Raw genomic sequence first — 23,028 nt, 5'->3', positions numbered from 1 at the left:
ATTTGATTTTTTATTGTATTTAATTTTACATAAAAAATAAAAATTTTATATAAAATACATTAAAAGAATAATGCAAATAACATGTAGAAAACTTAACATGTTAATAAAAATGTGTGTGGTTGACTTTATCAACGTGAGCAGGTAAAAACCTAAGTATACGGTTGTTGTACTTGGTTGTCTTGTGTCACGTTGTATATAGTGTGATATGATCCTACGTCAGCACCAAAACAAGTGGCTTGTGTATTCACTAATAATCACTATACTTTAACCGTCTTCTACTTCAATTCCTTCTAATCCGTACGTCCCCTCGTTCTTCCCTCTTCCATTTAAATCCAATCACACTCCATCACTCTTTAATTTTCATTATTCCATTATCTTCTCAAGTGATGTACAATAATTTAGTTCCAATATTATTGTAGATGGAATTGGAGGAAGAAATGACGAAATAACAAAAGATGGTGCTTATTATTATTATCTAACGATGTTGTACGTGCAACAGCAGCCGATGATTAAGAAGGCGGAGAGGAGCGGCGGCGGCAGCAGCAGCTGGAGCAGAGGCATAGAGGAAGAGAGGCTTGAGATTGTGGACCTCAGTGGCATGTCTTTGGACTCCCTTCCCAACCCTTCTCTTAACTTGGCCATCATTTGCAAGTTGGACCTCTCTAACAACAATCTACAGGTAATTACAAATACAACAAATTTGTAAATTCAAGTACGTCACGTGAAGTTGATATCTAATATTTGAGAGATATTAGATGATTTGACTGACTAAATTTTTATCTAACGACTCTTAGATATCAACTTCATATGAAGTCAACTTCATCTGAGTTTTCACTATTATTTAACGATAATACAAGCATTTAAATAAGAGGATAACTACTTCAAAATTGCAAATTTTCCAAATTTATCATTTTTAGTTATAAGTTAATCCTTTAGTTTAGTAATCTAATAATATATTTTTAGTGAATAATTAATTATTAATATTTAAAAGTATAAGATAAAATATATTATTAAATTATTAAACTAAATAAACTAAACTAAAAAAAAGTAAAATTAAATTAATTACTAGTAATAGTGAAAGACAATAAATTCTGAAACATTTCTCTTTTCTTTGTTAGCGATGAAACGATGGATTGTTTGTACCTTTGACGTATTGACATGTTGTGACAGAATATTCCGGAGTCATTGACAGCAAGATTGGTGAATTTGGTGGTGCTGGATGTGCACTCGAACCAGCTTAGAAGGCTGCCAAACTCCATTGGCTGCCTGTGTAAACTGAAGGTCTTGAATGTGGCTGGAAACATGATCCAATACCTTCCAAAAACCATTGACAATTGCAAATCATTGGAGGAACTAAACGCCAACTTCAACAAACTGATACAGCTTCCAGAAAATATTGGTTTGGAACTCAGAAAGCTGAAGAAGTTATCAGTAAACTCCAATAAACTACTCTTCCTTCCACGCTCCACCTCAAACCTCACCTCTCTCAAGCTCCTGGACGCCCGCCTCAACTGCCTCCGCTCTCTCCCCGAAGACCTCGAAAAACTCGTCAGCCTTGAAACCCTCAACATCAGCCAGAACTTTCACTTCCTCCGTTCTCTCCCTTGCTCCCTCGGTCTTATCTTCTCCCTCGTCGAACTCGACATCAGCTACAACAGAATCACCTCCTTGCCTCCTTCCATTGCCTGTCTCAACAAGCTCCAGAAGCTTTGTGTCGATGGTAATCCGCTCATGTCGCCGCCACTAGAAGTGGTGGAACAAGGCTTATATGCCGTGAAGGGGTACCTCTATCAGAAGATGAACTCTCCGTCGTCGTCGTCGGAGAGCCCATCAACGAAGAAGAAGTCATGGGTTGGAAAGTTGGTGAAGTACAAAACGTTCAGTAATGGAGGAGAAACGAAGAGGAGCAGCAGCCATGAAGAACGCGAAGCTTTCGTAATGCCGGATTATAAGCCCATTGATACTCTTGCTTCACCGCGTTACATGGGAATCTTCTCACCTCGCCGCCTCTTCTCGCCTCGTAATTACTTCACCAACTACTCATGAACAATTCATTTCACTTCTTCCATTTTTTCTTTTTACTACTCGCCTCTTTCTTTTACTCCATCAACAATTGCCATTTTTTATTCTCTTAGAATAATTTAACAACGATTATTCACAGCTAAACCAAGGTGTCTATGATTTTAATTAAGATATCATCGATCATCATTTACTCTATCTCAAACTTATCCTTTAATTAGTTTCATCCAATGGAAGATGTTGTCAAAGTGATACAGTACATGTAGTTTGATGCCAGAAATTTAAATGGAGTTATAAATGATATTTAAATGTAGTTATAAATGGTATTTGGTGAAAATTCAGGTGGAGTCGACTTTACGTAAAGTTGATAGTTGAGAATTAATAGATAAAAATTTAGTCAAATCAGTCAAATCATCTAACGACTCTCAACTATCAACTTCACATCAAATTTTTTCACCATAATATTTGATTTATTAATCAGTGAATAAATTTTGCATAAAAAAATATTATTTATACATTAAAATTAATTACTAAAATTAATCATTTATATATAAACATAGGACATTCAATTTTAGTTATTTACAAAAGGAATCTCTTGACTACATAATTTGTCTGTCTGTACTCTTAATCATTCAGGATCTGTATTTAACAAAGAAAACAAAATTATATTTATATTTGCGTCATGTCTTAACTAATAAATCGGGCAAGGAGGGCGTTCCCCACATGGGGCCCAGAGTTCCTTGTCGAAACCATTGTTTACACAAACTTTGTTTATTGAATAATTGTCTGAGAGGTACCTGGAACAGCGACAACATTCATGTGCAATATAATGCTGCCAATCCATTTTTCTCTTACTACCTTCCAAATTGGAACTCATATTAGCAATAATATAAAAAGGACAAGACACCCTTTTGGAGTTGCACGTGATCCACAACATGTTGTACTCACAACTCAAATTGATTCTTCTTGTTTCAATTAATTTTTATATATATCTCATTACGGTGCTCACTTGTGTGTTTCTTAAATTCTATCTTAAGCACAGACACCGCTGATTCCTGCTCATAAGCATGGATGATATTGGTGAGATTATAAGGAACTTGGACACATGTCATGTCTCTGATCTAATCTCATTACTTTGATTAATGCATTATTTTTGTCTTATGTACCAAATACAAATGATTTTAGACTTATCTATCATTTCCAAGAACCTTGCGTTGGTCAACCAGTACATGTTTAAAAGTTTTCATAATAAAATGCTTGCAACAACGTATAATTATTACAAATATAACCATTAATATTATCTTCTAACAGATATTAATAAGATGCAAGAAGGTAACATGAATTAATAATTTTGCTCTAATTAGAGCCGTTTACTATCATCTATGTAAGTCACATGGCTTGTAAAGACTAAACTAGAGTTGAATGTTATTAAATATTATTGGAAATGCGATTGTTACCATGATAGAATTGGCGATGCATATATAAGTCAATGAGTATATTTTAATAATGTGAAGATTAATATTAGTATAAAATGTAGAGTTTACTACTAATGACGAGTTTTCGTGCCATGAGTTCAGGCTTTTAATTAATTTCAATACTTAGAATGAGGCCATTCTCTTGAGTCTTGACCAGTGCTACCGTTAATCACGTAGCCAAAGTAAAATTCTTACATTAAATTGCTTGATACGATTTGCTACATTGATATTGGTGTTACCAAAATTCAAAATAAAAATGTGAACATCTCTAATAATTAAGGCTGATCTATAATAGCTAGAAATTTTGCAACAAATAAAATCAAAACTTTGATATGAATCAATAGTACTATACTACTATATATTATATCTTGTACAGCATCACACACTTGTTTAGTTTCTTCCAAGATAAGTAGCTAGATAGATTCTGATTAGAGTCCAAGGAGCACGTAGTAAAGAATTGTTATGGGCAATGCTACCAGCATTCCAAATATAACCCTGCACATATATTCTTAAGTCTTAATTAATATAATCACATTATTAATTAATTAAGAAAAAATTCAGGTGCAGTCAATTCAGTATAAAGTTAATAATCAAAAACCGTTAAATAATTTGATGGATTTGACTAAATTTTTATTTAACGGAATCTTAATTATCAACTTTACTTTGAAATTGACAACTTGAGTTTTTACAGGAAAATAAATGCGACTTACGCAGTGCTGAGTATATCCGCGTGGAGATTGTATTCTTTGGCGAACACAAAGGGAACAATACCCTGGGGAAGTGCAGCCTGATGAATCAATGGCTTAGTTAATAATAATTTAATTAACAAGTATATATATATAATATTATTATTAGTAGTAGTAGGGAATTGCATGCATTGACCTGAACAATTGCAACATGCAGTAGAACTCCTCGAATACCAATGCCAATGGAGGTAGCAGCAATCACAGCTGGACCTGTCAAGAACCTAACTGCCATAGAAAACGCCGCAACAGATTTTCCACATGCAATTATCTTCGGCTGCAATGCCATGAACAGACCTGAAAATTAAACCATTAAACAAAAACATACAATAATACACAGAAATTAAAGGGTTTGAACAAGAGACAAATTAAAGACAAGTACCTAGACTGAACATGGCCATTCCAAGACCTGCGTCAGAGAGTATAGATATGGATCCTTTTACAATACTCGGCATTTCTATGTGAAATCTAAATGATATGAGAGACCATGTGAGTCCCAAAAGGCTTGAATAAGTATTTGGATTTCTAATCAGTTTCCTCCAAACCATGATGAGGATGAGCCTTGTCATCACACTTGCCGGCGGCATGTGTTGCTTCTTCTTTGCATCTCCTTCTTCCATCTCCACCACCTTCTTCCCTCCTCCTTCCTCAATCTCCGCCTCTCTACGTGCTGGACTCATGTTCTCAATCAACTCTTGCACAGCTGCATGCATTCATGCACACATGCATTACACTCTACTCTCTCAAAAATCTAAAAACTTTACGTGAAGTTGATAACTAAGAGCCGTTACATGATTTGACTCAATTTTTATCTAATGGCCCTTAACTATTAACTTCACGTGAAATCGACTGCACCTAAGTTTTTACCAGTTAATTATTGATAGAAAATAAGGTACAGTTAAACTATTAGATAATAATTTAGTCAAACTTATCAAATTATTTAAGGGTTATTAATTATTACCTTTGGAGGCAAGAGTCTCTGGTGTAACCGCCTTATCAAAATCAGTAGATGCAGCACTATGAACAGCTTGTCTGAGATTCCCCTCAGAGACTGGGGAAGCGCTTGAACTCCATACAAACATGTGCAACTCCTTGTTGTTAGGAGGAGTAGTTCCGCTGCCGCCGCCATCTTTCTTCTTTAAGCCGCTTGTAGATCCTGAAAACATAGGGTTCGGAGGCGGATAAGAAGAGTTGAACAGTTCGCCACTCATGCTTCTCGCTCCTCTTTTCTTATTATGCATCTTCATCGTCATCTCCTCTTCAAAATTCGATGTCCTCGGAGTCGCTCCTTTGGAGTACTCGCCATTGGTGTAACCGTGTTTGGGACTGGGTGCTTTGCTTGCATTAAACATGGCGAAGAAGTCCGTTTGATTGAAACTGGAAGCTCTGGGTGTTGGTTCCCTGGATGATTGAACGGAATAGATCTCAACACCGGTGAGATTGGAAGCTCGAGGAGTCATGGAAGTTAAATGAGACTTGTTGAAGGAAGATATCATGGAGGAAGCACCTGATCTCTTCACCACAACATGAAGCTTTCCATCTTCACCAATCTCTGCATCCGCTTGCAGTGGATCCCTGCCGTTGAGGGACACCACATCGGAGTCAACCCTGAAGGAGGTGATGGAGCCTGCAGTCTCCGGGAACTGCTCGGAGATAAGAAGCTTAGCACCCCTGTATTCGAACATGAAGAGCATGAGAGTGTACCATATAACGCTCTGCAAGACAACGATTTGGACCATGAGGGTGCCGGAGAAGTCGCCGTACATGGCCTTGAGGAGAGGGATTCCCATGACGAGTGTGTTTGGGAGAGTGGAGAGTGAGAAGAGGGTGATGGTCCAATCCAAGGTACCGTGTTTTGTGAAGGTGTTCCATAGAAAAAGCGCAGCCAAGATGACAAGCTTCTGAAGAGAATCGGCTGCTATGAAGTGGTAGTTCATGGCGTAAGGGTCATTGGAGGAGATGAAGTGGAAAGAGAGGAGTGGAACTGCAAAGACCGCAACGAAGCGGTTAATCCCGGAGCATTGGTCCGGCGTGAAGATCTTCCACCACCGAACAGAACCATATGCTAAGATCATAGCCACATAGAGTGGCACAATAGCTGCAAACACATCGTAAATATCCTTACCCGTGATCATGCTTGTAGATAGAAGGATAATTATAAAGAGGTTGAAATCTTTATTCTTAGGCCTCTCTTATAGATACATACATACCTTCAAATTTATTTATTTATTATGACATGATATAAACATAAAGCAAACCAAACAAGTGGGTGGTTTAAATAATAATAATAATGAAAGGGTTGGAATTTCCATGATATAGTATAAAGAAGCTAAGGGCTACTAACTCGGCGGCATTGTAGTGGTTCATGCACATGTGAATTGGGCAGTATTCAGTGATCTGCGCTTGCAGCAAAGATCTTCTTCCCAAGGGAATCCTATTATTTTAATGTAAACAATAGTCTTAATCTCTCTTAGCCTTAGCTTATGTATCAAAACTAGTTTATGACGTCCTCTCTTCCAATAATTCCTCATCTAACTTTCTTTTACTTCTCAAAAACAAAACAACACCATACGCAGATCGTCCATCTGTTGTTCATTTCTTTTTTTAATTTTTAATCATTAGTTCACAATTTAGTAATAATATATGTTTCACTCTTATTTTGATTTAGTGTTGTTGTCCTCCATACTAACTTGCATCGCTCCTTTCCTTTAGGTTTTATGAACAGACATAAATTAAGACCAAATTCCATGATTTACATAATAAAATTGATGATAAATTTGTAGTTAAATTCCTTTTAAGATATGTTGGTCTGGTTTTGTTATAGACAATAACTTTTGTAAATAATATAAATAATAAATTTTAAAATTGATATAATAAAATAAAAACACACTACATAACATTGAGTTGCAAATGTACATATATGTAAATNAAATATTAATAATAATTAATTAATAAATATAAATTATAAAATATACTCACCTTTAACACTATTGTTTATTACTATTCTATTGGACAATATATTGATTATTAATTTATTATAAACCAATATATCATCACACTTAATCTTTGCTATTATCCATTTTTTAAACAATTCTCTTATCTGTAGAATGTATAAGCTTTAATTATCTATTTAGCTAGTATTATTGACTTTCTAACACATCCATCATTTCCACATTCCCAATATTTTTTTTAAGCAATATTTTTTAAAAAAACATTGTTTAACAATAAAGAAAATGTTACTTTAACTTTAGCAATATTTTTTTAAATACTATAGTCATAGTACTTATGATACCGAGACATTGACATAGAAACATTTTAAAATTTTATATGACACTAGAATACGGTATTTTTTATATAAATTGTAATGATATTTTAATATTTTATTAATATTAAAATATAAATTAAATTTTTTAATTATTTTTAATATCTTATTTTAATTATATCAAGTATTTAAAATATTTTTTATTTTAATGAATAATAATATATACAATATTTAAATTTATTTTAAAAATATATGTTAAGAATAAAACTGACCACGCTGACACATGATGGTATTTAGATGTGTCTAGACGTGTCTGGAGAAGAATTTTTTTTATTAAGACAATTGGATAAAACAAACATGTGTGTCGGATAAATGTCAATAAATATCGCATTCAAAATATATCCGACATACAGACACAACAACTCAACTCAGCAAAATTTCCGTTTACTTAGTCACGATAACATAGTTATGTTGGAACGATTCTTTTTTATTTGGGTATATAAACGGGGCAAAAGCCCAAAAGAGTTTGTCTCTCTCGTTTTGTTTTCCTGGGCACTCAATGTTAGGCCTTATCTTTGGATTTCGTTTTCTGGGTGGGAAACGCTCAACAGATAACAGCCCAATACAATAAAAGCTTTTTGCAACGAAGTACATCTTGGTCAATGATATTTAAGGTTAACTAAATCTATATTTTCAATTGATCACCAAAAGCAGAATGTTTCTTACAATTTTCTCATATTAATATACAGAAAACACTTGCACATCACGATTCTTTTCTTCTATATTCATTATGCATCTTCTTTTTTTCATTAGCGAATCCCAACTCATAAACACTTAAAAAACTTTACTCGAGCTTTTATATAAATTTGTTGGGTCATATCATGATGGTTGGATTGATATAAGAATTACAGGAGAGAAAATAGCTTATCTAGCTAGTTCCTATCTCCCTGTTTCAAGTGACATGTATTTTCGTTGTAGTCCACATAAATAAATTTGAGTCTTGTCGGACATAGGTTCAATATTAAAATGGAAAATAGCAATTAAAGTAGTGGGACTCGTTCAAGTCATTATACATTGAAATTTCTTCTTCAATAGGTGTAGCTGAAATGGCCGTTGGCGTTAATTATTATATGATAATTTAATCAAATTTATTAAATTATTTATCGATTCTCGACTATTAACTTTATATAAAATTAATTGTGTCTGAATTTTTAGCTTGCATTTACGAGTTACAACATTGATCCCGATAGAAAGATAATAGACTATTGAGTTATAAAATGAACATCTTTCATATTATCTAAAATAACCATCCGAGTATTGGGGTTCACCAAAAATCGAACTTTTAATCTGTCGGATTTAATGCTCTAATATCATATCATGAGACCACTCATCCCAAAAGTTTCAACTGATGAAAAAAGATAACACTAATGATTATATCTCTAATACTCCATAAACCTCAATTGTATCCATTGTATAAATATTTTATTGGCTCCTCATACTTTCTCGTCTCAGTTATATAGGTTTTCATGCAAGATTCAAACTTCACGGCACCTGCAGGGTCTTTGTCTACAAGGTTACGTTGCTCACCAACAATTTGTTTCCCTGGACCACTTTCTTACCTAAATATCAATTGGTTTGAGTTTTACTTAGAGATAGCGCAAATTAAAGAAGAATTTCTTATAATATTATGTGTTTGGCAACCGTATTTATTGTTTGAATAGTTACTCCTTCCCAAGTCCCACGTGCTCCAATTTGGTTGACGCGCACTCATGTGCTTCTCTTTATTTAAATAAATGTCGCACAAATCTTAGGTCAACCACCACCACATGCATCTCGCCCATTGGACTAATCCCACGGTGCTTGATCGTCCTTATTCATCAACTCACTATGGGCTTTAGGTTTCAATTAAATCAAATTGGAATATTAAACATCTGGCTCATCATGAAAAGCATATTATCATTATTATTAGCATAGAATAAATTCTTCTCGTCAGCTCTTGATCCAAATCAAATCAAATGGGTGTTACTTTATGCGATTTCATTTCAATTTACAATTTATTCAAAATAGCAAGAAGTACTACTCCTCCTATTTTATTCTCATATCGTTGAATTGAAGTAACAAAAATATCATAACATTATATTTTGGTTGACTATATTTTGGTTGACATGCCATCATAACGTTTCTCTTCCTCTATGTCGTGATGCTGCCCAAATTAGACATTGACCTAACAAAAAGATTCAAGTTGAGTACTCTTGATTACGTTGTTTCATCTTTATTAATATTATAGAATTTAAATTTAATTAGTCTATTATTACTTCTATCATTTTATAAACTTATAATTAAATTATATATATATTTATAAATTTAATAAAATTATAAAGGTAATAAAATAATTAAATCTATATTTTACTTTTCTCATTGTATTGGAAATCCAAGCTAGCTAAGAAAAAAAATTAATTCAAAATTAAAACTCCATTATTTGCTAGTTGCTGCTTTAATAAGTAGAGATATAGTCAACGATAGGCAAAATGACAAAAGGAAAAAAAGATAAAGATAAAGGGAGAAACTTCCGAGGAGGCCACTCCACTAATTTTATATATTTTGTTAGTGGACTATAGTACTATACAGTGTGGAATAACAAAGCTTTTCCATCATGGCCGATAAGAAAATAACCCCTCACTTAATTTAAAAGTAACAACTTGCTTTTTAAAGACTTGAAAAGTTATTTCAGTGGTAAATATTATACATCGTTGATGTGATTTATGCAGAGTCTCCTGAGCACCAACAAATTGGCATTAGTTTTCCTTTCCTTTTCTAATTATTATTAAAGCGAACCAAAGTCAAAACCGTATCACAAACGTCTCTATTTTTTATATATATTTAAGCTACTATATATGCTATGTTGAATAGGAGTCTTAAATTTATTTTACCTATTACCGTAAATATTTATTACAGATTTCATTATTTTCTCCTATTCCTAACATGAATATAGAAAAATTAAGCAAATACAGCAAGATATTAATTGATTAGCGTGTTGAAAAAGGAGTACGTGAAAGTGCGTTGACCATTTTGGGGTTAGAAAAAAACCTTAAGAAATGCGGTATTAATTAATAGAAGTAATTAGTTAGTTAAAGGAAGGATATGAATTATGGTTGTTTAGCAGTTTCGTAGGAACAAGTGGGGAGGACCCACCACGAAGTATTAAGTAATCTGGACCGTTGGATTGAAGAGACTTGTTTGACTTTCCCAACCCCCAATCTCTTTTATAACAAGCTCTCCTTCCTTTATCCCTCTCTTCACCACAACCCAAGATGGAGTCACAGATAGCCATACAAGAAGCTGCTTCCGCTGGTTTGAAGAGCATGGAGCATCTCATCCGACTTCTCTCTTCACAATCCCCTTCTTCTTCTTCTTCTTCTTCTCACTACCGCATCGATCTCAATAACCGTGACTGCACAGAAATCACCGACTTCACAGTTTCAAAGTTCAAACAGGTTATTAACTTGTTGAATCGCACCGGTCATGCTCGCTTCCGTCGCGCACCTTCTCAGCTTGACGACGACAAATTCAACCATGTCCAATCAAAAGTCGTAGTGCCACCTCCTCCTCCTCCTCCTCCTCAGGGTTTGACTCTAGATTTTGCTAAGCCCGTTCAGGTCAACAAGCCATCAATTAATAATAATAAGGATACATCATGTAGCACGTCGCTTTCTCCTCCCATGTCCACCACCACCTCCTCCTTCATGTCCACCATCACCGGAGATGGCAGCGTCTCCGACGGTAAGATAGGTCCTTCCATTATCGCCGCTGGGAAGCCTCCCCTCTCCTCATCTCACCGTAAAAGGTGTCACGACGCCACCCTTTCGTCGGGAAAAGCCACATCCTCCTCCTCCTCCCAGTGTCATTGCTCCAAGAGAAGGTAATTACTAGTTAATGACTAGTTTTCTTCGACTAAGAAGTGTCCTAATTAAATTTAAATAAGATAATAAAATTATATTATTTTACAGGAAATCCCGTGTGAAACGAGTGGTTCGAATGGCGGCAATAAGCTCAAGGATTGCAGATATCCCAGGCGACGAATACTCATGGAGAAAATACGGTCAAAAACCTATCAAGGGATCACCCTACCCTCGGTATTATTTTATTCTGTTAATTAGGAAAATGAATTATGATTATTTTAAAAGGTGTAAATGTTAATTTAGTTTTAATGTTGGATGGTGGCAGTAGTTACTACAAGTGCAGTAGCGTGAGAGGGTGTCCAGCCAGGAAGCACGTGGAGAGAGCACAAGACGACCCCAACACGCTCATCGTTACTTACGAGGGTGACCACCGCCACACCCAAACACAACCACAACCCGTTGGATTTTCCCCTCACCATCTTTCATCAACGGCACTCACGCGTGCCACCTGAAATTCACCTTTGAAAATATCCAAGGCAAAGTCAACTTTTGCCTTTCTTGTGACTTTTGTGGACGCCAAACAAACACTCGTCTACAACTTGATGTAAATTTGACACCAAATAGTATGAAATACAAGTTTTCCTTCTTTGATGAGATTATTCTTGTGATTTTATATTATTGGGATATCTAATATGAAAGTCAATGGTCGGGGTTGAACAAATGAAGAATTGGAATAACTTTTATGTATGAAGTGGGACAAGTACAAATACGGGTCCCATGCCAGCTAATTCAAATCTTCTCACTATATATTGTGACTAATATCAATATGCCTTAGATTAGATTAGTGTCTCCACCAACTGGATTATATTAGTGGAAGGAATTCATTTCTTAATATAAAAAAAGAGTCCTCTAGCTTTAATCTTACATACTCCTCCTGTATTATATGCTTTCGTAAATTTCAATATCCCACCATACTTAAATAATTATTATTCCCTCTTAGTTTCAAAGGTATTCACATGAACTAGACAATAATAATGAATAATGGAATAATCCTCATCAGTCGTCACTTTGCCTAATTTTGTTGGATTTTGTATTTGACCAGTATTAGCTGGAGAAGTCAAATATAGTTCATGAATCAGGACAATGAAGCTAATGTGAAACACTGTTCACATGGCGCTCATGCATGGTCACACTTCCTAGTCTCAAGTTCGCAATCATAGTTAGGTGGTCAAATGATTTCTCATATGGCCCCATTTAGAAACTTCATGAGCAATTCTTTGAATTCTACACAGCCTTTAATATTGCATACGCTTACGAGAATTGATCAAAATATAGAAAGATTACTTCAATCTAGAAGGTGAACAACAGACTTTTTAGGTGACCATGGAGTAGGTGATGAAATTGACAACTAGCATAATATTAGAGAGATAATAATCAAAAGTATTTAATTTAATTTAATATTTATTATTTTATACATGTAATATTTTTAATTATATATTTATTATCTTTAAAATATTATCTAATTATTTCAATAATAATTAAAAAATATAAAATAAAGCTAGTAAATAATAATTAAAGAATATAAAATAAAATATTTTTAGACTCTATTAATATGATTTTTTTTTATTTTCTTCTGAATATTTTTGGACAAATAGTAACTCCACGAAGGTTATTATATAACAATAATGCTAGAGAATAAAGAGGGAGTTCAGCCAAAAATCTATCAACTCCTGTTGGGCTGGGACTTCAAAACCTACTTTACCTCAGTAATATCCAAAATTCACCTAGGTAAATAAAATTAACCCTAACAAAACTCTCTCCTCTCTTTTTACTGTTTCATTGCAACAAAACTCCAAAATCATCCACGGCAGCGCCACACTACCAGGTTCTTCGTGTGACGTTCTCCTCCGCCGTCAATGGATGCAGCGCCTCCGTCCACCACGTGCGGGCAACAGCCGGCCTCCAAAGCTCGCTCCAGAACGCCGCAAAGCTTCCATCCCATCAATGTGGTAATTGGCCCGTTAATCAAAGCTTCACCCATTTCCACCGCAGCGACGTCGTGCCACCCAGGTGCGAGGAACAAGGGAGTTCTCCTTCTTACCAAGAGTACGCTGCTGCTATTGCATGTCGCTGTTGGCAGCGCCATTAAAGCTTCCCTGTTCTGCTCCGACGAACACAGTAGGACGTCCACTGCTCCAGCCTCGAAATCTTGCTTGACATAATTAATTGGTTAGTGTTTAATAATTAGTGTTGATTGATGTAGGGTTTGAGTACCATGGATGATACTTGTTGGATGTTGTCTTTGATTTGGGTATAATTAAAAAATTGTTAGATGTTACTTCTGATTTCATCTGCATGTTTTATTAAAGGATTTGGACATGGTGTTTTATAATTGTTTCTTGTGAATTTTTGTGTTTTTATATGAACCAGAAAGTTGTATTGGAAGCCTACTCAAGCAGCTTTGACATTCAGTTTCTACCTTTTAATGCGTAGCTTTGAAGCTAAGAATAGGTGGATTTTTATAACAAATGTCATGCACCAGATCATGTTTTCATTTTGCTAGATGATCTTTTCTATTATATTTACATTCTTTAGGTGGGAACTATTAAATGTATACATTAATTGAGTTTGATTTTCGAGAGATAAAAGTTGATTTTTCTATTTTACTTTATGATGTAGTATTTTCTCATCTACTTGCAGATTAAACTTGGTTTGCATATATTTTTTCTTTATTATTATTCGCTTCAAGATATAGTTTATTAGGATTGTGTCTTTGATGTGCACAGCAATTTCATACTGATTTAAGAAATAAGCTATATGTTCACTATTTAAGACTTCGCACTATAAAGTTTTGATAAACCACCCACACAAAAGAACCACGAAATCTAGCTAAGTATGAGAAACTACCCACACAAAAAAATGTACAACTAAACGAAAGGATAACTATCTATGTCCAAAAGAGTTCAATAGGAGATGAATCTGCCATCATATGATGCATTCCAAGTAGTAGAATCCTCAAATCCTTTCTCTACAGAACCATCATAATCATTATCTGTTTGAAGGTCAACAACATCCTACAAAATGCACAACAAAAAACAAAAACAACATATATGAATCAACAACACCATCCCAGAAAAAAAATTGAAATATACCTCACTTCTAGCACATACCGGATGCGATTTTCTCCTTTTTTTGCATCAATTTCTTAATTGACTTGTCCAACTATGCTTCAAGTCTCTCACTCTTTGGCCGTTCCTTAGTTTTAACTCTTGAGGGTCCCTGTATGTCATGTACAACAACACCACCTGTGCTATGTGTGGGCATGGTATTCTGAGTCGCAGCAACAGTAGTGGAACGTATGCTGACACGGTAATCAGTCAGCTTGGACTTTGCGTTCCAAAGGGCAGATCGCAAGATGGCTGCTTCCTCATCACAAGTAACGAACTCCTGAGCAACGTTATAGAACTTTGAACACAAACGCCTGAACAGGTTGTGACTTTTATCGGTCCGAGCCATATCATGGTTACTCTTAAAATAGGTGTGCTTGTGCATGACGTTCTTACTCCACCGAGAAAGAACATAGCAGCTCGGTACTCTATCAACTTTGTAGTATGACCACACAGCAAGGGTGTGGCAACACAATATATCAGTGGATTCAAACTTGTTGCACTCGCACTGAACCTCTTGACTCAATGGGTCAAAATCTACTGGGAAAGTATGGTAAACAGTCTTCTCCCAAACTATCTTCTGCTCGTCCATTTTAACAGAAATTGAATCACCCTGTTGTTCAGTTGACCGAACCATGCAATCGATTTTTTTCCTTACCTCCAGCTGAACATCCCTGAACATATTACTGGTGTATTCTCGCTAAAATTGTCTCTCAATGCCTGTGCTTCTTATACATAGGTTGACTTCTTTCGAGTCCGCAACATCATCTTCCAACTCCTTCTGCTCCTTGTTTCCAAGCTTATGGATGAACTGGACCAAACCACTCTTGCAATGCAGAAACCTCTCGTAAAATACGTACATACTTTCACTCCGCTGTGTACTCCTCATACCAGTCCAAAATTCACTCTTGAAGAATATTGGAGCCCATTTCCGTCGATTGGCATAAAGGTCTACATAAAAAAATAAAGCATAAGAGTGTCGCTTAGACACAACATGATGACCGCTTCCAAAGAACTGATAAAACAAATAAAACACATCCAGTTTCCTAAGAGAGAAACCATCTGTTTGTGTATTGAAAAGAACATCCACTGACTAGGTAAAAAAGAAACATTGACTACACTCCTAAAAAAACACAACAACCAAATCAAACCGGCAGAATTATCAATAGTGAATAATAGGCAATATGCAACCAATAGACGGGAGTTAAGTTAATGATAACAGACTTATTAACCATCTGTTCTGACCTAGGTCGAATTCTTTGATGAATCCAGCCCAATCAACTTCAAAAGAGTTAGCAAAAGGAGAATTCCACACAATGTGATTCATCTTAGCATTCAATTCTCCGTACCTAGTGTAATCTCTAAGCTTGAATTGTGACATCTTCAGTATGTGCCAGATGCATCATCGATGAACAGTATCCCATAGCACCTTCCTAATAGCACCGGCCATGGCTTTGCACTGGTGTATGATGATCTCCCTTGGCGCAGTCTCGACGCATCTCACCCATTGCGTGAACACCCACTCAAAATTAGGGATCTCCTCGCTCCCATGTAAAGCATAACCAAGAAGAGTAGACCATGCCTGCGAAAACACCAACAACAAATGATAGACCCAAAAACAAATTTAAAAAATAACTACTTTTGCGATTGACCATAAGTATACAGACCTGTTTCTTCTATAAGTGGTGTCGAACAACACCACATCTCCATAATATTCATACGAAGTCCTGCACCTTGCATCTACCTAGAGTGCGCTCCTGAACTTATTAGCATCGTCAACATCTATGACGTAAAAAAAGTTTGGATTGATCTCTTTCATTCGAACGAAATAATTCATCATCTCCTTAAAGTTTGCATTGTCATCAGCACATTAGAGTTTGCTTGTGATGTAATTTCTGACATTCTTTTCTAAAAAACTCAGGTTTGAAGACCCACCAACCTTGTTTGTGAGTGCTAGATACGTCTTGTTGGGTCTTATGCCAGTCTCGTCGTTATTCGTAATGACGCACTTAGCATGAATCGTCAACTTCGTGTACTCATGATAGTGGACCGCTTTCTTAGCCGAACAGGTGTGAGAATGCCTCAATTCTAATCTAGACATAATCCAACTTTCCTTCTCCCTGTCCAGCATGACATACATCCTTACTCTGCATCTCGTGGCTGTAATTCTGTTTGTCCGAGTTGCTACCTTCACCCGAGACTCCCAATAATCCTCTCGCGTGTAGTGAATAGATTGATTAATGGATATTTTTGATTCCTTCTACGTCTTGTCGAAATTCGTGTTTCTGACTTTAGTTACGAAACCAACTTTCTTTTTATAATTTGCATTAAATTTCTGTACCAGAGGTAACGAATCAAAACACATTCTTATGACTAGGATTTCTTCTTCATTGATCCCACTATGATCTGGCAACTTCTTCATTGATCCCACTATGATCTGGCAACTGTAATGTCAATTCACAAAGCCAAATACCAATTAAAACTAGCATTAACACACTAACTATAACATGGTAACAAATAATAAGGAATAATTCAAACCTCGTGTCTCAATTCCAACTCATCCTTTCTCATCACAATGATGTCGGTAATTTCGTCAACCTTTAATTAAAGATACCGAAAAAAACTTTTATCAACTTAAGATCATTATTATATAATAAATCACTCCAATAAAACATATAAAAAATAGTGCAAACACACATGGGCTTCAAGCTTACTTTATTAATATCTCAACTAACCACATCACTGTACCAGATATTTTCAAATAAATCAACTTAAGAATCATCTAATTAGCATGAATAAGAAACATTCACATAACACATTGTCATAAAATTTCATCCAATGCAAGACCATCCTATTCAACATACCATAGACCCCTCTTGAATAACTTCACCCACACTCAATTCTTCATTGCCTTCATTTGAATTGATCCAGGTACTATTCGATCCGTCTTTCGGAGTTAAAAACTCCATAAACGATGCTCTTTTCCGGAAGTTTTGCACCGCGACGGCAGCTTCTTTGTGCAGGAAATGCTCGGCGTGATGGTCTTTGTGGGAGAACAAGAACGTCATCGAATCGGGAATACAACTTGAACGACGCTCACGAACGTCATGGCCAATGGCGGCACGCACTGGGGAGAAGCGACGAGGGAGCCACGAGTTGAATGATTTGATGGAGAGGGTGGGGGCAATTAATGTGCAGAATAGTGTAAGGTTGCACCGCAACCGGGAACGTCTTGCACCACGATCAATCGCAGCATCGCTAATGGCGACACGGACCGAGAGTTACCGAGAAGGGAGCGCTGGGAGGATGCCTTGGATGGAAGAGGTTGGCGCCTTTGCTGTTTGGATGAGAGAACCGATGCACGGCAGCCGTGGAGAGGGAGAGAGGATGAAGACTCGAAAGCGTTGAGTGCACTTCCGTGATTCCCGTCGCAAGGTTCTGAACATATCATACCAAACCTGATTTTGGTATAAAAAACAATTAATAACAAATATTCTAAATTATAAATGAATTAAACTAATTAAGATAATTATAATTAATTAAGTTGTTCAATTTTTAGCTGGTTAGGAGTTAATTCTATATACTTTTCTTTATGCAAAAATTTTCTAACGAATAAAGAATTTGTATGTACTTGATAATTAAAGAAAAAAAATATTTTTGGTACTGAAATTAGGCCACTAAATAAACGAAAGCACAAAATCTATTATATATTAAGATTATTTAAAAATATTATTTGTATATTAAAATTAGTTATTATATATTTTTATATAAATATATATAATTAAATTTATTTTAATGTATATTTTATATTTCAATGTATATTTTAGATTAAAAAAATAATTGGGTTTAATGTTTACCTAAAATTATAGATTATTTGGGTCACAAACTTGGTGATTGTTGTGTTGTACTAGTTTTCTTATTAGTAATAAGCCCAACCCATCATGGGTTCTTATGGGTGAAGATTTGACTGCTTTATTACACCAAGATTAAATTATAAATTACTTAAGTATACATTTTTTGTATACATCTCTTATTTTTGAGATTGGCATGACAAGAGTTAGCAGTGTCCACCAATTTGTATTCATGTGTTCCTTCCAATAATGAGTGTTAAGAAGTGTACTCAATTTTTTTGTTGGGCCATGACAGCAGTGTACTCATTTTTTTAGTGTTGGGCCTGGTCCATGAATCCCAGCCCAGTTATTCATATGCGAACTCCATCTCTGGGTAGATTAGTTGCGTGAAACAATGAAGAAGAAGCAGGAGCAGCATGCAGAGGCTGCATACGCCAAACGGAAACGGAAAAAGAAACTGAAACCCTCTGGTTCCGCTCTTCTTAGTCTTGAAGGTTCCGATTCCAATTCCATCTTCGGTTTGTTACTTGCATCTCTTACGAAGCACCACCGTCCCCTTATCAACAAATGCTTACTCACAATTCGCCCTTCCCTTCTCTCCCAATCCTCCTTCACGCCCATTCTAGCTCTCCTCCCTGCTCTTCTCAGCTCCAACTGCTCCGAAATCGCGTGCCGCGCCGCCGATATCGTCGGCGCTGTCTCGCTCGTCTCCTTGGAGGCGAACGAGCAGGTTGCCTCCGATTCCCAGGCTCTTAAGGGTTTGATATCGCTGTTGGAGAGTCCCAAGAGAAAGGTTCTGTTATCTGCATGCAATGCGGTGTTGGATTTATCCGCCACCACCTTCGGCCAACGCCAGCTGCTCAAGTTTTATGCTTTGGAGAAACTAATGTAAGCATTTAATTGAATCGGTTATGATTTTAGTTCTGATTGTATGATTGTGAAGATGAAAATTTATATGCTTGTTTGTGTGATGGTGAACTAAGTAGAGTAGCTAAACGGTTGGCATTCCTTAGGTATGTGTTTCTCCAGATTTTTAAGCGTGTAGAATCAGTCTCTCTGTGGTCTGAAGGAAATCGAAGTTTCGGCTCTCTTAAGATTGGGATTAAGGAAGATGAAGTTTCAGCTGGGTTTGTCAGTGCAACTGTTACTCTTATCAATACCTGTGAAGTTGAGCAACTGCAAAGTATCCCAAGAAGCCTTTCTGACGCATTTCTGAGGCTTTTAAAAGCGTTATGGACAAAAATAAGTGATCAAGTGGTAATGAAAGCAGCTGTGAAATATAATGAAGGAGGTTACCTTTGTAAAAGCAACATTGGAGTTAGTAACCTTGCTGAAGCCATTTTTAGGCTTTCTGCTAATGCTTGTCGACTTACTGTCTCTATGCCGTTTGAAGTGATCAAAGCAGGACTTTTTGGAACAAGTGAGTCTAGTTTTGAAGATTTTTTATCAAACTACTGGGAAGTTTCGCCATTTCTGTTACATGGGACAGTGAATGATCCAGATGTCTATGATATGTTCAGCCCATTTAAAAAATCTTTGAGTTGGACAGGGTGTGCTCCTTCCCTTATTTCCTCAATTCTCCATAGTCTAGTGTCATGTTTTCCTATTGCCTCAGATGAACTGAACATCTTCAATTTTCTCAATGAGGTGAAAGACAGATTGGGTTGTCCCATAATCTATAAGCAGGATATAAGAGTTGTAAAAGCAGAATGGCAATCAAGAAAAGAGATGCATTATTTTCAGGATTTTCATCCAGACTGCATTAAGGAACCTCAGTATTTTATGATTGATGATGTCTTGAAGTGTGTCCAAGCATATAAAGAGGGGTATACTATTGCCCTGCGTGGTTTGGAGTTTCGTTTTCAGAGCATTGCTGCTGTTGCAGAAACATTAGCGCTTATGTTTGGTCAACCTTCAGTAGGTGCCAATTTGTACTTAACGCCACCTAATTCTCAAGGGTTGGCTTGTCACTATGATGATCACTGTGTATTTGTATGCCAGATTTTCGGTTCTAAGCAGTGGACTGTATTCTCTCAATCCAGTCAGCTGTTACCACGGTTATATGATGATCTAAATGGTTCTGATATTGACTATACTAAAGCTGGAAAAAGGGAGTTCTTTCTCAAGGAGGGTGATGTGTTGTATATTCCCAGAGGTTTTCCTCATGAAGCTTACACAACCTCTGGAGATGGTTCTCCTGAGTTTTCTTTGCATCTTACACTTAGTATTGAGGTTGAACCTCCTTTTGAGTAAGTAAAATTTAACTTACTTTCACCCCGCTTGTTTTTTTTCTGCCCCTTCAAATTTGGTACTGATGGTTAACATATCTCTGATAATGTTATGCTTAGCATAATATTTATGTGTTCTTTTTGTACAGACTTTTCATGTTTAGGGTGATCCTGGTATGGGGTTAAAAATGGGGAATATAGCTTCACGCATGGGAAGAATTTTTTTTATTCTAGGCTTGGATCTGTTATGAAAATGAAAGTGCTGCTTTTCAAAATTGAAAATCTTGAAAGCAAAACAAGTATATGATGATTAAAATACAGAGAAAACCGTTCACAGGTTGCAGTTCCTTTTTACCTTGCATTTTTCTAAAGAGAGTTACTGCTACAATGGAGCTGAACTCAGTAATATTTTGCCAGTATAGAGGATACTATGAAACAGATCATACTGAATCTTTCATGCCCATGCATGAAGTTTGTCTATATATTGTCAAATATAATGTGCCTATTGAAATGCAATTAATTAATCCTTTTAATGCTCAAAGAAATGATAGTAGAAAAATATATGCTTTCTTTCTTCTTCTTCTTTTCTCCCCATAAAAAGGATGCAATATTTATTGACAATACCATAATTTCATTTTGTTTACTCTCAATGGAAAACTAGAAATTATATTCTGAAAAAGGGAAGTATTATCTACACATATTCTTACTGGTCTTGATTGTTATATTTGACAAACATACTCAATCTCAGAAATCACAATCAATTAACCGTTATATAATAGTTAGGTCTTGATGTTCTTGTCCCATAGTCAAAGTTGGTCCATCTTTGATTAGTTATCTCTACTATGCCCTTCTGTCCTTCAAAATGACCATAAGTTTGATTAGTTGGTTATCAAATAAAGATGGGAGTAAGGGACATCCTGTTAATCAAATCAATAATTCCTCATGGTCTGATTTGTTGTAACATCAGAAGTCCTACCTGTAGCAAGATTGTTTAAGTACTCAGATTTTTCGTTGATGCCAAGAGTCATGATTCATTCTTTTCTCGTTGATTTATCCTTTTCTTCCCACAAAGTTGAGCATGTATAATATTGACTTATTATAAAATTCATTTATTTTATGATAGATGCTTTTCCTTTTCTTACCTTTCCTTTGAGCAGAAAACTGAAACAATGCATGTGGAATGACCCACACTGAAGTCAATTATTAAAATTAGATAACTGTGTCTGCAGGACATAGGGTCAAGATTTCAGAGTTCAGACCCATGTCTTTGGAAAGTTCGTTCATAGATCAGCATTTTTGGTCACTTAATCTAATAATGATTCTATGTCAATTATTTCCTATTTGCAATCTTTTATTCTGCTGCTGGTGTGTTCTCAGAAAGGCCACATGAGAGCGTGAAGTTCGGAATTTACTCAGTTTGGTTTATGAGATATGTACAACTACTTTATGTTATTTGTTATTTGGGAAGATAAATCATTAGGATTTCCTAAATTTATATTGAATTGTCTTCTACTACTTTATTATAATTTCCATACCCAATGATTTCAGGAAGTTGGGTATCCTTTTTTTTTTGGGGGGGGGGGGGGGGGGTTAATTTTACTTTACCATGCTTTGATTTTGATAAATGCAAGATTCTTCTTACTACTTAATGTTCGCAATATTGTCTTGATGTTTAAATTAATTTGTTATATCTCTGATGATTTGTTATATGAGTTTCACTTATTATATTCGGATTTCATTTATAGGTGGGAAGGAATAATACATTTTGCACTTCATTGCTGGGGTGAAAACCAGAAAAGACCTTGTTTTGATGGCTTGAACTCTCTGTCTCAAAAACTCCATCTTGTGTCTGTTAATCTGTTACATGTTGCTATCGGGATCATTGGCAATTTGGATTCTAGCTTTCGGAAAGCATGCTTAACTGCTGCATTTACCTTGCAGCCAGATGTTTATAATAGGATTTCTCAGTGTCAGAAAAATTATTTTTTGCTCTTAGTTGATAAAGTTCGTACTGAATCTAGATTCTTGGAAGTGCTGAATAGCATAGAGGTTGCAGTTCAGAAAAATGAAGACCCATTTCAACAAATTCGATGGCTTTGGGTTCATCTGGAAAGTGGGACCAGTGATGTATATAAAAATAAATCTTCGATGATTGAAGACATGCTCTCTCTGTGCGACCAACACAAGGATGAATTAGAAGCTGCTTTTGTTAATTTAATTTCCAGGTTTTGTAGTGAGGTGGTATTTGAGGATGTAGTAACTAGGCACATGCTGCTACTTCAGAAGTATAGCAAGATTAGAAAACAATATATTGATGGTATGGTTTCACTTCATGATAAATTATAGTATAACCGTTTTATTTTTTTATCTAATTTTCCGCTGGC

At 35.8% G+C, this 23,028-nt stretch overlaps 4 protein-coding genes across 5 annotated transcripts; 3 read left to right on the top strand and 1 right to left on the bottom strand.

The window, feature by feature from the left end:
- The first annotated feature begins 419 nt into the window (after nt 1–419).
- Nucleotides 420–2,074, top strand: LOC107458473 (plant intracellular Ras-group-related LRR protein 6). The gene is made up of 2 exons (XM_016076680.3): nt 420–679; nt 1,171–2,074. The coding sequence occupies exons 1-2, from the start codon at nt 482–484 to the stop codon at nt 2,044–2,046; spliced, it is 1,074 nt and encodes a 357-aa protein (XP_015932166.1). The 5' UTR covers nt 420–481; the 3' UTR covers nt 2,047–2,074.
- Nucleotides 2,075–3,598: 1,524 nt separating this feature from the next.
- Nucleotides 3,599–6,420, bottom strand: LOC107496493 (auxin efflux carrier component 2). Of its 2 annotated transcripts, XM_016117762.3 has the most exons (5): nt 5,199–6,417; nt 4,620–4,940; nt 4,377–4,534; nt 4,205–4,281; nt 3,599–3,989 (listed from the first exon to the last, which is right to left on the bottom strand). In XM_016117762.3, the coding sequence occupies exons 1-5, from the start codon at nt 6,370–6,372 to the stop codon at nt 3,923–3,925; spliced, it is 1,797 nt and encodes a 598-aa protein (XP_015973248.1). In that variant the 5' UTR covers nt 6,373–6,417; the 3' UTR covers nt 3,599–3,922. The 2 variants fall into 2 exon arrangements, 1 of the variants encoding a protein (XP_015973248.1); XR_008002412.1 differs by lacking the exon at nt 3,599–3,989 and having other exon boundaries at nt 4,377–4,514; nt 5,199–6,420.
- A 4,366-nt stretch (nt 6,421–10,786) lies between these two features.
- LOC107496502 (probable WRKY transcription factor 11) lies at nt 10,787–12,052 on the top strand. The gene is made up of 3 exons (XM_016117781.3): nt 10,787–11,418; nt 11,507–11,632; nt 11,727–12,052. The coding sequence occupies exons 1-3, from the start codon at nt 10,811–10,813 to the stop codon at nt 11,908–11,910; spliced, it is 918 nt and encodes a 305-aa protein (XP_015973267.1). The 5' UTR covers nt 10,787–10,810; the 3' UTR covers nt 11,911–12,052.
- A 6,758-nt stretch (nt 12,053–18,810) lies between these two features.
- LOC107496518 (uncharacterized) lies at nt 18,811–23,016 on the top strand. Its single transcript, XM_021143644.2, has 3 exons — nt 18,811–19,304; nt 19,430–20,665; nt 22,390–23,016. The coding sequence occupies exons 1-3, from the start codon at nt 18,811–18,813 to the stop codon at nt 22,988–22,990; spliced, it is 2,331 nt and encodes a 776-aa protein (XP_020999303.1). The 3' UTR covers nt 22,991–23,016.
- Nucleotides 23,017–23,028: the final 12 nt, after the last annotated feature.

This window comes from Arachis duranensis, chromosome 1, assembly GCF_000817695.3.
Source record: "Arachis duranensis cultivar V14167 chromosome 1, aradu.V14167.gnm2.J7QH, whole genome shotgun sequence".
Taxonomy (NCBI): domain Eukaryota; kingdom Viridiplantae; phylum Streptophyta; class Magnoliopsida; order Fabales; family Fabaceae; genus Arachis; species Arachis duranensis.
The sequence above is the reverse complement of the archived record's forward strand: the minus strand, read 5'-3'. Positions and strand labels throughout refer to the sequence as shown.